Consider the following 15,041-nt stretch of genomic DNA (forward strand, 5'->3'; position numbering starts at 1 on the left):
GTTGTCCTTGGACCGGGTTCCGCTCTGCCCCCTGGCGGTGGCCTCTGGCGCAGCGCTAAAAGCGCACGAACCATTTAAGGTATTTCCGGAAACCGGCGCCTGCAGCCTAAGGCGTCTGCTATTTGCATACCCACAATGCATTGCACACATTTTTATTTTAAAGTGACTAAATTCTCCTTTTTTCTTCAACATATTCTCCCAAAAGTGAGCTTGCTGCAGCAAAAATGCCTGAGAGAAAGGAAGATTAAAAACTCTCTCTATAGAAAAAAGTCGCCACTAGACAATTAGGATTACCGGTTACTAGAGAACTGTGAGCCGAAAAGCCAAAGCATACTCTGGTTTCTCTTCAGATCGTATAAATCTTTCGCCTTTTACTAAAGATTTCCGTGGAGAGGAACAACTCTGAGTCTATAACTAATTTTTTGAGGCCTTGCGCTTGCAGGGCTTACTTCGGTGTTCAAAAACAGTTATTGTGGTCTGTATTTAAGCGGTATCCTTTTTCGTCTTTATCCGCGTAGGCTCTTCCGGTTTCTTAAACGCCTTACGCGCATTTTGTGCGACAGCCGTACATATGTACGTCTGCCATGGGCGTGGAGCCCGTCCGGGTTTGATGACGCTCTGGAAAGGGAATTCTCCAGCCAATCGGACCCCCGCCAGGGCCAGCTCCTCAACTCCAGTCACAGCGCCGAGCTCTGGGTAACCGGGCTGTGCTGGCAGAGTGGCCACCTGAGGCCCTTTGATCTCCGGTGCAAAGAAGTCCGGCCCGGCTCTGCGCCTTGGGTCCCGAGCCCTGTCCAAGCTGTAAGAGGACGGTTTCCCTTCTCGGCCCCTAGGCCACCTGCGCCTCCCTGCCCAGCTCCGGCCCCTCACAATTAGGACCTGGTGGCCCATGTTCTCTCCGGGCTGTGGGGCCGGGTGCGTTTCTAAAGCGGGTTTGTCTTTTAACTGGTTCGTATTAAGGTCTCTTTGGCAAACCAGTGAAGCCTATTTGGACCTCAGAGAAAGGTTTTAAACTAACAAAATACCTGGGAATACAAAGGAGACCAGTTATATTGAAATACAGTCATGGAAGTATTTCTTATTTTCATAAGGAGCCTCCAAATGATGGTCTCCAGATACCCTTTCCCAGTCAAAGGAAGCGGGCTCCTTGGAGAAAAGTCACATGAGCCAGGAAATAAACCAACTGGAAGAGGCTCCCAAGGGCCAAGCTTGGTATCATTTGACCATCCAGAAGATTAATAAATGCAATGAATCAAAACATAACAAATAGGTTTGAATCCAGGAGTTCATAAAAGTGCTTTCAAGGAATCTGGCTAGTCCCCGGTACAGGGTGCTAGAGCACCAACAGTCCTCCGATCACGGGCATGAGCTACTGCGACCAGCCTGCTTCTTTATTAATAGATTAAATATATTAAATATTGATATCTAGTGGCAAGTCTAATGACTACCATAATATCCAAGTAGTGGGCCAAGAGAAGTGGCTCATGCCACTAATCCCAGCACTTAGGGTGGCCAAGTTGGGAGGATCGCTTGAGGCCAGGAGTTTGAGACCAGCGTAGGCAGCATATGGAGGACCCCCATCTCTACAGAAAATTAAAATAAGTAATTTTTTAAAACAAACAAAGTAGTGGTGAACATATGCAATATTTTAAGGCATGTGCAACAACTGTAGTGCGTCATGAACATATTTGTGATTACTATTTATCACAATGACACAAATGCCTCAGTTAATAATGGGAGGAAATGCTAAATTTCAGTGAGAGGTAATGAAAGTAAAGATGCGTTTCTGATCCAAGTTCACAGACTCCCTGAATTCCGTCCATTGGCCCCAGGTTTAGAAGCACACATCTGCGTTCCTCTGCCTCCAGGAGTGTAATATAAACGACCCCCTCGGGTGTTGGGAGAAACTTTGAATTTATCAAAGCATGTTCATACACAGTCACTTACTTAGTGGGACTTCCCAACCAACTCATGAAGTTGGAAGATGTTATTAGACCCATTTTACAGGTGGGAACATAGAGCGTAAATGCTTAACTCACTTGTTTGAGGTCATGAACTAATGACAAGAGCTGGAAATGGAACCCAAGTCCCCAGCCCCCGACTCCCAGCCCAGGGCTCTCATTTATTTATGGCCCCTGGGAATGCTGCTCTCTCACCTCTTCCCAAAGTTTTATTCTGAGAGAAGCCACAGCCTTTCTCACCTCTCCCCTGCTCTCTGTGTGGCCACCTCCCGGGTGGCAGGTTGACTCTCAGCTATGTCTTAGGTGCCCTTCGTCCTGTGTCAGCAGAGGCAATGATTAACCCGCCCCCGGGAGAGCATAGATCCTGTTTGCTTCATTAGCGACCTCCCTTCGACCTTTGGCAAGTCACTCTTCCCCTGCCACCCCCAGATCTCAATTTCCACTTTGTGAAATGGGGTGACACATTTTTCTCTTTTGGTTAGTTTTTGGGGAAGCTGCAAAAGATTGGCTAAAATGATGACAGTAGTCAGAAGAGAAGTGATAGGTTCAGTTAGGAAAATAGATAGGAAAAGTTCCATTTCCCCACTGGAAGAAGGCCTGAGCCTATCCCGGCTGCTAGAAGGTCCACAGGAGGAATTACTGCCCCTCATGCTGTCATTGCCCCTTGCCCTCCATGATGTGGGTGAAAACACCCAACTCTGTGGCCTCTCTTCCCTTCACGGGTCCTATGTTCGAGCCTGTGTTCCCGCTGTCCTCGCTGGAGAGTCTCTGTCCCCTTGGATTCCTAGGTGGCCTCCCTCTGTAAGGGCACTCGGGCTGTTTCCCTGACTCCTGGTCCCTCGTGTCTTAGCCAGGCCGACTGCCATCCTCCTTCAGGTTCCAGCGTGGAGGTTTCGCCTCCCTCCAGGAAGCCTGCCCGGACTCTCCAGGGCCGGTTAGCTGTCCCGGCCTCAGGAGCCCACAGCCCTGCCTGCAGTGTAATTGTCCTGTCCCTCCTTTCCCCCCCATTCCATGCGGGCAGGGGCCGTGTCTCTGCTTGTCCTGTGTGTTCCAGTCACCAAGATAACTAAAGGGGACTTGCTCACATGCTGGGGCTGAGATCCGGCACCAGGTTAGTGAGCTTGGAAGGAAGTCCAGTCCACGAAATGTCCCACCTGTCTCTGCAGACGCCCCTCAAGCCTGCCCTGCCCATCTGGATCCCTGGATGAAAGGAACAACATCCTGCCCAGCAGAAATGGATGCTGCTTCTGGAAAAATAGGCAAGTGGCTATTTCCAAAGTGTGTCCGCCATCACTTGGGCTGGTCATGGGAGCACCTGCTTTTGCAGCTGGACAGACCTGGCAATGCGTCCCAGACTCCACAAATCACATGGCCTAGTGACTTATCATCTTGGGGCCTCACTTTCCTCATCTGTGAAATGGGAATGAAACTTACCTTGCAGGGTATACTGGAGACCTGTGATTTGCCGTGCAGGCCTAACCTAATTACCAAATCCCTTTCACCCTGGCTCAGTGATTGGCTCAGGGATGGGCCGTCCACTCAGAGATGAGCATCAGTACTTTGGGGGGTAATCCTGGGACGTGGATTCCACTGGGCTTGAAGGCTAGGTGGGCACCAAGCTTGTGATAACTGTGGCCATTTTTGTTACCACAAGGGTAGCCAGTCTGAAGGTGGAAGCCAACCTATGGGAAGCAGAGGCCCGGTGGGGTGGGTGGCTCATGCCTGCAAGCCCAACACTCTGGGAGGCCGAGGCAGGAGGATCACTTGAGCTCAGGAGTTCAAAATGAGTCTGAGCAAGAGTGAGATCCCATCTCTACTAAAAATAGAAAAATTAGCCAGGCGTGGTGACGTGTGCCCGTAGTCCCAGATACTGAGGAGGCTGAGGCAGGAGGATCACTTGAGCCCAGGAGTTTGAGGTTGCTGTGAGCTATGGTAACACCACTGTACTCTACCTGGGTGCCAGTGAGACTCTGTGTGTGTGTGTGTGTGTGTGTGTGTGTGTAATTAGTAGGAAGAAGAGCTAAGAGGTGCATGTTACTTAAGTCACTTGAGTCCTGGATCAAGCCATTCCTGAAGCTCCTACTGAACTGTACTGCTAATCGAACCAATACTTTTCCTTTTGGTTAAACCAGTTATAATTTTCTGTCACTCATAACCCCAAAAGTCCCACTTGAAACACAACGATTAAATGACATAATGTATACAGATGTAATTCAATAAATACCCATTGAAGGCCGGGCGTGGTGGCTCACGCCTGTAATCCTAGCACTCTGGGAGGCTGAGGCGGGCGGATTGCTCCAGGTCAGGAGTTCAAAACCAGCCTCAGCAAGAGCAAGACCCTGTCTCTACTATAAATAGAAAGAAATTAATTGGCCAACTAATATATATAGAAAAAATTAGCAGGACATGGTGGCACATGCCTGTAGTACCAGCTACTCAGGAGGCTGAGGCAGGAGGATCGCTTGAGCCCAGGAGATTGAGGTTGCTGTGAGCTAGGCTGATGCCACGGCACTCTAGCCTGGGCAACAAAGCGACACTCTGACTCAAAAAAAAAAAAAAAAAACCCACTGAACACCTACCCTGTGACAAGCATTGTAGTAGTCTGTGGCCACCCAGATGGGAAAAACAGAGCCACTGCCTTCACGGAAATTAAGCCAGTGGGAAGTGCCAAGCACACAGCAGATGCTCATCGAAGGTAACCTCCATCCCAGGGTTGGATGCATGGCCTACTAGAAGATTCTCAGTGAACATCTACTCAACCAAAAGATTTATCTGAAGCTTCTGTTGGCTGAAGTCCAGAGGAGGGACTCCAGGAACAGGAGGGTCAGACTGCGCGGCTGGTTCCGGGTGGGGCTGTTTGCCCAGCTGTTGTCCCTGCAACGAACTTCCCACCTCCTTTCTGCAGGGAAGCAGCCGCCCACAGCAGGTGGTGATGGCCCGGTTGCTTGCCCTTAACCAGACCTCAGCAGCCGCTGCAGAGGCCACTAAACACAAGTCCCCAACGTGCAGGGTGTCTACTCTTCAAGTTTTTTAATTTAAGTGTCCTTCTGAGAATCTGAAAACAGATACAGAACCTCTCCTCAGGAAAAAAAATGCACATACATTTTGCACTTCAGAGTGGCTCACACGTCCTTTGAAGCCAGTTACCTTTTTTTTGAGACAAAGTCTCGCTTTGTTGCCCAGGCTAGAGTGAGTGCCGTGGCGTCAGCCTAGCTCACAGCAACCTCAGACTCCTGGGCTCAAGCAATCCTCCTGCCTCAGCCTCACGAGTAGCTGGGACTACAGGCATGCGCCACCATGCCCGGCTTATTTTTTCTATATATATCAGTTGACCAATTAATTTCCTTCTATTTTTGGTAGAGACGGCGTCTTGCTCTTGCTCAGGCTGGTTTCAAACTCCTGACCTCGAGCAATCCTCCCACCTCAGCCTCCCAGAGTGCTAGGATTACAGGCGTGAGCCACCGCGCCCAGCCGAAGCCAGTTACTCTTGAGCAAGAAATACCCTAAGAGTTGTTCTGGCCGGCGAGGTGGCTCACGCCTGTAATCCTAGCACTCTAGGAGGCCAAAGCAGGAGGATCACTCGAGGTCAAGAGTTCGAAACCAGCCTGAGCAAGAGCGAGACCCCGTCTCTACTATAAATAGAAAGAAATTAATTGGCCAACTAAAAATATATAGAAAAAAATTGGCTGGGCATGGTGGCGCATGCCTGTAGTCCCAGCTACTCGGGAGGCTGAGGCAGGAGGATTGCTTGAGCCCAGGAGTTGGAGGTTGCTGTGAGCTAGGCTAACACCACCGCGCTCTAGCCTGGGCAACAGAGTGAGACTCTGTCTCAAAAAAACAAACAAACAAAAATAACAAAGAGTTGTTCTTCATCTAGGATCTTATGACTCTCTATATTCTTGGTTTGTTGTCACCCCTGAAAAGTTCCATTTCTCCACTGGAAGAATGCCTGAGTCTGTCCTGGCTGGTAGAACAGTCTACCATAAACTAGGTGGCTTAAAAACAGTAGAAATTAGGCCGGGCGCTGTGGCTCATGCCTGTAATCCTAGCTCTTGGGAGGCCGAGGCGGGCGGATTGCTCAAGGTCAGGAGTTCAAAACCAGCCTGAACAAGAGCGAGACCCCGTCTCTACTATAAACAGAAAGAAATCAATTGGCCAACTGATATATATATATAAAAAATTAGCCGGGCATGGTGGCGCATGCCTGTAGTCCCAGCTACTCGGGAGGCTGAGGCAGAAGGATCACTCGAGCCCAGGAGTTTGAGGTTACTGTGAGCTAGGCTGACGCCAGGGCACTCACTCTAGCCTGGACAACAAAGCGAGACTCTGTCTCAAAAAAAAAAAAAAAACAGTAGAAATTTATTTCTCATGGTTCTAAAGACCTGGAGTCCGAAATCAGGGTGCAGCATGGTCTGGTTCTGGTGAGGTCCCTTTTGTGGGTTGCAGAAGACTGCTGTCTTCTTGTTTGTGTCCTCACATGGCAGAAAGAGGGCACGAGAGGTCTCTGGGGTCCCTTTTATAGGGGCACTAATCCCATTCGTGGGGGCTCCACCCTCATGACCTAGTCACCTCCCAAGGGCCTGACCTCCTAATACCATCATCACCTTGGCAGTGAGGATTTCAACACAGGCACCTGGGGAGGGGAGACCAGGGAGGAGGGAAACCACATGGAGGGCACCGTATCCCATTGTTCACTGAGTGGGACCCAGGGACTGGTCCTGCCAGGATGTTCTGTCTTCATCTGTTTTGTGTTGTTGTAACAGAATACGTGGGGCCGGGCAATTTATAAAGAAAAGAGGGTTATTTAGCTCACGGTTCTGCAGCTGGGCAGTTCAAGGGCATGACGCCCGCACCTGCTCAGCCACTGGGGAGTGTTTCTGTGCTGCCTCATGACTCATGACGTGGCGGAGAAGGTTGCAGGGGAAGCTGACAGGTGCTAAGAGGCAATACCCCTTCAAGGGGGCATCCTGGCTTTATAACACCTGTTCTCGCTCTTGTGGGAACTAGCCCATTCCTCTGAGAGCAAGAACTCACTCCCGAGACAGCACCAAGCCACTCACGAAGGACCCACTGCCAGACCCCAACACCCCCCGATAGGCCCTCCCTCCCGACACCGCCACCCTGGGGATCACATTTCAACATGAGCTTGGGTGGGGACAAACCACATCCAAACTGTGGCACCTTCTGAGGATCAGGATAGGATCAGGTGGCCTCAGAATCACCCACCCAGGGACAGGAGAGGAGAGCACGTGTCCCCTGGCTCATTTCCTAGGGCCAAAGGGCGGCCCCGAGCAATGTATTGTTCCCATGCTCCCAAGCTACACACGCCTCAAGTGCGAGCAGCTTCCAGAAGACAGTGGCTGAAGCCAGGTGCTGTCGGGCACTGACACCTGCACAGCGCTGGTGGCCGTGGCAACAGCAGGCGTCAGGGTGGCTGAACGGACGAGATGGGGCCCAAGAGGCGTGCGGTGCAGGCAGATTTTTCAGGGAATTAATAAACTTCCAACCCAGCTTTTTGGCTGTTGGGAAGTACTGGATAGCATGCAGTTTCATTGTCCACACCGGATCTCAGGCCCTGAAAAAGCAACGTGATAAAGCCTACTTGTGCCGCCAGCCCCAGGGCCTGGGAAGAAGCCCCTCCACGAGCAGGGACCGGACCCTGCACCATTAACGCCCGGCCATCTCCTCTCTGGCAGGGTGAGCGCTACAGATGCTGAGCATCCTGCAGAAGCCACCACAGTGCTGTGGAGAGAAGCGGTGCCACGTGGGGACTCCAAGAGGGCCTGGGCCTGTGTCAGCCAGAGTTTGCGTTCCCGCCTGTACTGGATAGCTGAGTAGCCTTGGACAAATCACTTCCTGTTCGAGGTCCAGGTCCCTCATCTCTCAAATTGGATCTTAACTCCCAGCACCCTCCTGCCCCATAGGGCCATGTTGCTGTAAAATACAACATACATGGTGAGCACTTAAATGACAGCTATAATTTACGAGTATTAGTTTGCTGAAATTCTATCATTCGATAGGTTAGTATATCTCGGGCACCAGCTCCATGGGTTCGTTTCTGCACTCACGGGAGCCTACGACATGCCCAGGTCCAAGTTCAGCAGAGAGCGAATGGGAGCCTGGAAGCGTGACTGTCAGCCTGGAAGCTGACAGTCTAATGGGACAACTGGAGAGCACGCCACACTGTCAGTGATGGCCGGGTGCACCCCAATGCTCCCGCTCCCCGCAGCAGGTGAGCAGCCCTGCTCCACAGCTGCAGGTGGCACGTCTGAGCTGGGCGCTGGCCAGACGGGAGGTGGGGTGTGTGGGCTGGAGCAGCTGGGAGACCAGGCCCACCAGTAGGAACCCGTTCACGCTGCCATAACCATCTGTTGCGGGCCAGACATTCGGCTGCTTGGCAAGCGGACCTGGCTTCCTGTGAGTCATGCAGCTTAAAACGCTGCCTGGGAACTCCGGGAAACAGCCAAAATGCTGAGGACAACCCCCCAGGGTGACTGCCACACCCAGCTTAGTCCCTTCTTGGTCCCTGGAACAGACAGTTCCCTTCTCCCCACACCGGAGGGATCTGATCTTGGCAGAGCAGCCTGTGGAAGGCCCACTGGGACTTTTTTTTGTTGCCATCCTATGGCCAGCAAAAAAAAAAAAAAGGCTCTTTCAGGCAGGTAGGGGGAGAGGGCACTTTAGTAGGGAAGGGACCAGGGTGTTGCTAGAAGCCCTCAATCAGCCCAGGCAGCTGGGCCACCCAGCAAACCCCCAGGTGAGCAGAAAGGTGGCCACCGACACACCTTCTGAGCCCACTCCTTTGAAAAGAGGTAGCAGACACAGGAAGAGAATGATTGTCTCTTTTCAGCAGGGCAGGTGGCGTGTCCTCCTGCTTCAGACACTGGTGACGGGGGAAGACGTGATAAATGTCTCCAGAGATTTCAAACATACACAAACCAGTCATGGAAGTTTGAAAGATATTTATTTAAAAACAGAACAAAAAAAGCTTTGGTATTTTAAAACCCAATAGTCATCAATCACTAGAAAGTTAAACACCTCCCCCAAAGCCCCAAAGTACAAAACCACAGATCTCCACAGGCTCAGGTTAAGAAAGGACGTGCAAACTCTAGGATGACAACATGACCCATGCCCTCCCCGCGGGCAGTGCAGCCACTCTGGGGGCCCAGGCCCAGCCTCGGATCGAGGGGCCTCCAAACGCCACTGAGGCGGCTTAGATCAGGCCCCACTGCCAGGGCCACTATCTAAAGTGGATGCAAAAGCCATCCAGCAAAATCTCAATAAAAATAAATTAAAAATTCAGTCAAGAAAGAACACATTAAATTAGGAAAAGAAAACAATTTCTCCTAGACAAGAGTCTTTTCAAAAGAAGGTCTATTTCCTGGGACAGAAGAAAGGGGGAAAGTAGAAGGAGTGAGTTCAATTTCAAGTATTTGCCATTTAGGTTCATTTTATTGATTCGAAAGCTTACAAAAAGTCCACTGGCCCCTCCCCTCCCCTGGAAGTGACGACACTCGTTCCTTCCAATGCAAACTCTGGAGTATCCACACACGCTTCTGTGTCACTGGTTTCCCCAACAAGGCACAAAGGGTGGCTGCTTCCAAAGGATCCCTTGTTCCTAGCAGCAGGACTTGCAGTGCTGGGTGTCTTGTGCAAACGGTGGCTGAGAGCGGGACTGTTAGTTCACTCAGACACTGGGATCTTCCTGTTCAATTCACAAAACAAGTGATTATTATTCACTGCCAACCCCTGTGGCCAGCTACAGACACATCAAGGGAGGCAGGCTGTGGGGACAGCCCTGGTGGCACCCCGCGCAGACTCTGGGCCAGCCTTGCAGACAGCTCCAGCCCGAGCTGTGTGAGAGCTACCATGGACTTGGTGGGCCCGTGGCCCTCCTCGGGCTGACGTGCAGTGTTCCCTGGGCTCGGCTCTGGCACGGCCGAGCTGAAGCCCAAGTCAAGGAGGGACATGGGTCAGGACCCATGAAGGTGGCTGGCCCATGTCCCAACTGTGTGGGGAATGGAGGAGGCACGCAAGAGGGCAGGGAAGCCACCAACCAGCAGGGAAAAGCAGCTGCCTGCTTAACTGAGACGGTAAAACCCACGCAATGCAAATGTAGCACCTGTTCTGGGACAGCTAGCCAAGGGAGGCGGCCAGGGAAGGCCTCTGTGCATTTCTCTTTGATCCTACTCTCAATCTGTTCTTCAAGCTTGAGGAGCTCAGACCTGCCACCCACACTTCTGCTCCCGTGGGCAAGCTCTGCTGCCTCTGCCCAGTCCTGGTCTCAGGCCAGAAGCCAGAAACCAGAAGCCATGGGCGTCTCTGCAGATGTGACGGGCGTTTCTCCTGCCTCATGCACCCCTCCCCTGTCACTGTGGTTTGACAAGAGGACAGGCAAGGAGAGATAAGAAGGGAGGGGAGAGAAAGGAGGAGGGAGGAAAGGGGAGAGAAGAGAAGGGAAAAAGCTCAGCTGCTCCAGAAACACCAACACCGACCCCCAGGATGTGCCCCGATGACCCTCCCACAGCAACCGAGGCCAAAACCACGGCTTCCTGGGGACAAAGATGTTTCAGGAAACCGGAGGGGAACGATACCGTCCTGCTGTCCTGTGCTGACGAGAGCACCACCTCAGACTGAGGCCCACGGCAAGGGCTTGACCCCCCAAAACAATGAGCAGGAGCTCAGGGGAGGCTGGGGGTCGGTCCAGGGGTTCTTTGTAGTTATTTTTAAATGCCGAGATTGGAGGGGCGGGGGGGACAGCCCTGGGAAACCAGCGGACTCATCTATTCACGCCCGCGCTGCCACAGCTGGCCCTGCCTGTGGTCCCCTCTGGGCAGCCACTTTCCCATGTCCTCTCGACACACTCGAGCTCCCACTCTGGTGTTGAGGGCTGGGGCATCGGCGTCGAAGGACACCCGCCCCTGCCCGGGCCTCGCCAGGCCGGCCTGAGACACGGGCCCGAGGACCCGACGGCGGCGGCCTACCTTACTCCTGAAGAGGGGCTTGGCTCCAGGCCCGCAGTACTCGTTGTAGATGAGCTTGAAGAGGAACAGGTGGAAGAGGGTGATGAGGGAGGCCACGCTGAACCAGAAGAGGAAGGGCAGCCCGGGGTCCTGCTGGGCCATGTGCTCGTCGTGGGCCAAGATGGCCTTGAGGTGCAGCGTGTGCCGCAGGTCCTGTAGGTGCGTGAGGTCGGTGGAGATGTAGAGCAGCGGCGTGATGGGCTGCGTCACCATGACCGAGAAGGTGTGGCCCCCGGGCGCCGAGGTCAGCTCCACGGGGTCGTCCAGGCAGCCCGCCTCGCACGCGTAGATCTTGACGGGCTGGCCGCGCGACTCCACCGACACGTGCAGGTAGGGCTTGCCCTCGGCGTCCGCCAGCACGGCCAGGTTGATGTGGTCGTTCTTGTAGCGGATGCCGTGCAACGCGTAGCTGTTGTGCAGCACGTCGGGGTCGGCCTGGAACTGGAGGTGGTTCTCCGTGAACTGCAGCCCCCCGAAGCTGAGCACCATGCCCTGCAGGATGCCCGGGGCGCCCACCTTCACCAGCCCCTTGCAGCCGCGCTTCTGGAGGGTCAGCCTCCACAGGTCGGAGAGCTGCAGGATCTGCTGCACCGTCGCCAGCCGCCCCGGCCACAGGTTCTCGGCGTGCATGGTGGCGTGGCCACTGAAACAGTGGTCTTCGTAGTTGAGTGTCGACTCCATCTGGTCGCGCTCCCTGTGGCTCAGGGAGGGGCTGAGCAGCGGGGCTGGAGAGCAGGACAGCATGTAGTAGAGCGTCAGGTTCACGGTCAGGCCGGACGGCGTGTGGGCATCAGTGATCTTCTTCATCTCCACTCCTGCAACACCACAAAGGCGCCGGTTACCGGGGAAGGCACCGCTGGGAGGCAGAGGATACCAAACAAACATCGAAAGCGGCAGAGGAGTAAAACATTAGGCCATAGTGACGGAGACAGTGGTTCCAGTCTCCCTCCAGTACGGGAGAAAGTCAGTCTGCCTGTCTTGTTTGCCTGGCCAACTTGAGCCTGTGGGCCTGAAACCTAAAATCCTATTAAAAGGCAGCAAAGCCTGCTGCCAAAGCCAAGACCACCACCAGCTTGGCCAGGACGTGGTGCCAACCTACGGTCCGGGCCCCCTATGCCCGAACACTGTCATCAATGCCCTGGCCAGGCTCAGGCCACTTCTCTGCTCCATCCTCTCTCTCTTTAGCTTTAAATGACACCTCCCAAATTCATATGAATTTGGGTATCATACCATTATCTCCCAAATGTATATGAATCCTACACTCAAACAGCTAACCACCTGCTTGGTGTCTCCACCTGGACACTCACCTGACAGGCATTTTGAACCTCACATGGTTTGAACTCGTTCAGCCCCAGACCAAGCCCTCCTCAAGCTGTTTCCAAGCAACCACTCGAACCCCTCAAATTCATGAGGAATCCCCAAGGTCTCACTCCCCACAGCCAGTCCATAGTAAGTCCCAGCAGCCCGGCCTCCAAGACTATCAGGACCCATCTACGTCTCTGTCTCCATGGCCACAACCCTGGTCCTGGCCACCTCCCTGTTGCCTGGTCTCCACTTCTGCCCCCCAACAACCTACACTCTGCACACGGCAGCCGGGGGCTCTTTTAAAAACATACATCAGATCATGCCTCTGCCCTACTTCCCATCCCTCTTGGAATAAAATCCTTCGTCCTCACCAAGGGCTGCAGTCACCTTCACTCTCTGACCTCGTCTCCCACCACTCTCCCCATGCCAGCCACACCAGCCACTCAACCAAACCTGTGGCTGCCTTAGGGCCTTGGCCCTTGCGGTCTCCAGGCCTAACACACCCTGTTCCCAGATCACATGCTGGCGGCTTCGAGCCCTACAGGTCTCAGCTTAAGTGCTTCCTCCTTCGAGAGGCCTCCCTGACAAATGGAGCTACACCAACGCCCCACCTACCCCTGCCCTCGCTCTGCCCCCCAACTCTGCTCACCCTCTATCCCATATTTTAAATTTTTCTCCACAGCACTTTTTATTCTAAAAAGCCATTTTCTTTAAATCTTCACTTTTCTAATGTCTGTCTTCCTTCCAACCAGAATTAAAGTAAGAACACGATCCCTGCTTTGTTCACTTCTGAGTCCCCCATGCGTAGAGCAGCCCCTGGCAGCAGCATTCATTAAATACTTGTTGAATGAACTAAACTATCTCTGAGCAACCAAACACAAGGGTTCAGAAACTTGGAACCCTGGAAACCAAAATCTCTCTCCCATCCAGAGTAGGATTTTCTTTTCTTAAACAGTCAACAAGGGAAAGAGGTTTTCATCTGGCAGGAACACTCCAACCTGCTGGAAGAAGAGACTCTCCAACCTCCAAGAACAAGCTGCAGCCACACAGCCAGGACACACCCAGGCCCAGAGGGGAGGGTGTCAGGAAGCCATTGCCTTTTGCTGGGCAGACTGCAAACCGAGGAGAGAGTTGGGGATCTGCCTGCTGGTTTAACCTTTACATACCGACCCTATAATATTCTTTTCTGTTCAAATCAGGCCTTACCTACAAGAATAAATGTAAGGCCTGACGTTTACACTCAAGTTTTCATTACAATCTCATAAAAGCCTTCTGAGCTAGGTGTTATTATTGAATACAGGTCCAGAGAGATTTGATGATTAATTCAAGGCCACACACACTAAATGGTTAAGCATAGATTTGGCCCCCTGACAAATGTCAAGCCCAAGTTTTAACCACCCCACGGCCACCTTCATGGTCACCTCTGCAGAGCTTGGAGGGACATCTCTAGGGTGGACCATGTGCACGCAGGTGCACGGTGTGGACTGTGGACCAAGCACTCGTGGGGCCTCACCTGGGCTGAAGAGCTGAGCCCAGAGGCGCTGGTGGTCCTGAAGCAGCTCCCCCGCGGGCATCTCCAAGAGCTCCAGCATTTCCTTCCGCGCCAAGTCCTGGAGCACCTTGAGCTCCTTGGCTGCTTTGCTTTTGAGCACCTGGGTATTAATGGGGCCTGAGACATGCACAACCCACAGTACTGTCTCGTCCACCTGTGTCTTGGGAGCCACTTGGAGCCGGTTCACTAACTTCTTGGCGGCCACCACCACCAGGTGCACCAGCCCGGCAGGAGTAGGCGGGGACCGGCCTGAGTAAAGGAGGAACTGATGATCTCCGACCTTCTCCAGGGTACTGGTGAAGGCCTTGGGGACTGGGCTGGCAGTGGGCCCTACAGTCTGCAGCGCTGCCACGCGCTCCGTGGGGTTGTTGAGTTGGATGCGCTGCACATAGACGTGGGGTCGGGCACGGTGCGCCAGAAAGTCCTCTTGCAGCAGTACGCAGTCGCGGCCGGTCCCCGCGGCAAGGCCGGAGGCCGAGGCGGGTCCAGGGACGGCGACTGCAGGGCCGAGGCCCGGGTTCCCGAGCTGCAGACAACGCACACGGCGGAGCAGCCCCTCCCGCAGCAGCAGCACCGCCTCTCCAGCTTCAGCCAGCGCACTCAGCGGGCGCAGCTGCACGAAGGGCACGAAGTCCGGCGCCACAGCGGGCTCCCGCTCCCCAGGGGTCACCCACAGCCGGTTGGCGGCCACGTCCAGGGCCAGGAAACCGTTGGCCACCAGGGCGGGCACTCCGGGGCCCAGCGGTACAGCCTCGCCGCGCTCCCGCAGGCCTCGCCAGGCGCGGGTGGCCGCCTCCAGGCAGGCAGAGGGCTCGGCGGCGCCCGGCTTGCCGCGGGCCCAGGGCAGTAGGTGCAGGCCACCCGCCGCCCGCCGCGCCCCGGAGCCCCCAAGCCACAGAAGCAGCAGCAGGAGGCCGAGCAGGCAGAGGAGGCGGCGGGCCCAGCTGCTCGACAGCAGTCCCGGAAGCCCCTTAAGCCGCTGCTGCAGCCACATCGGGCCGCCAGGCGCGGGCAAGGGCGCGGGAGCGGCCGCCGGGCCCGCCGCCCAGCCCACCGGCCCGGTCGCCCGCGCCTTACTCCCGGGCTCGGACCGTGGTGACCACCCCGGCCTCAGCCGCAGCCGCCGCAGCAGCCGCCACCGCTGCTTCTTCCTTCTTCTCGGTTGTCCCCAGCCGTCAAACGATGCCGGCCGTCAAGCGC

The 15,041-nt window shown here is 54.3% G+C and overlaps 1 protein-coding gene and 1 non-coding gene across 3 annotated transcripts; one reads left to right on the top strand and one right to left on the bottom strand.

Annotated features, from left to right (window-relative positions):
• The first annotated feature begins 330 nt into the window (after positions 1-330).
• Positions 331-446, top strand: LOC142869679 (U5 spliceosomal RNA). The gene has a single exon (XR_012918253.1). It is a non-coding gene; the product is annotated as a U5 spliceosomal RNA (small nuclear RNA).
• An 8,462-nt stretch (positions 447-8,908) lies between these two features.
• KIAA2013 (KIAA2013 ortholog) lies at positions 8,909-15,041 on the bottom strand. 2 transcript variants are annotated; one of them, XM_012785330.3, is made up of 4 exons: positions 13,803-15,041; positions 11,501-11,799; positions 10,946-11,425; positions 8,909-9,666 (listed from the first exon to the last, which is right to left on the bottom strand). In XM_012785330.3, the coding sequence occupies exons 1-4, from the start codon at positions 14,833-14,835 to the stop codon at positions 9,649-9,651; spliced, it is 1,830 nt and encodes a 609-aa protein (XP_012640784.1). In that variant the 5' UTR covers positions 14,836-15,041; the 3' UTR covers positions 8,909-9,648. The 2 variants fall into 2 exon arrangements, with proteins under 2 accessions (XP_012640784.1, XP_012640783.1); XM_012785329.3 differs by having other exon boundaries at positions 10,946-11,799.

The sequence above is a fragment of the Microcebus murinus genome, chromosome 2 (genome assembly GCF_040939455.1).
Source record: "Microcebus murinus isolate Inina chromosome 2, M.murinus_Inina_mat1.0, whole genome shotgun sequence".
NCBI classification, from domain to species: domain Eukaryota; kingdom Metazoa; phylum Chordata; class Mammalia; order Primates; family Cheirogaleidae; genus Microcebus; species Microcebus murinus.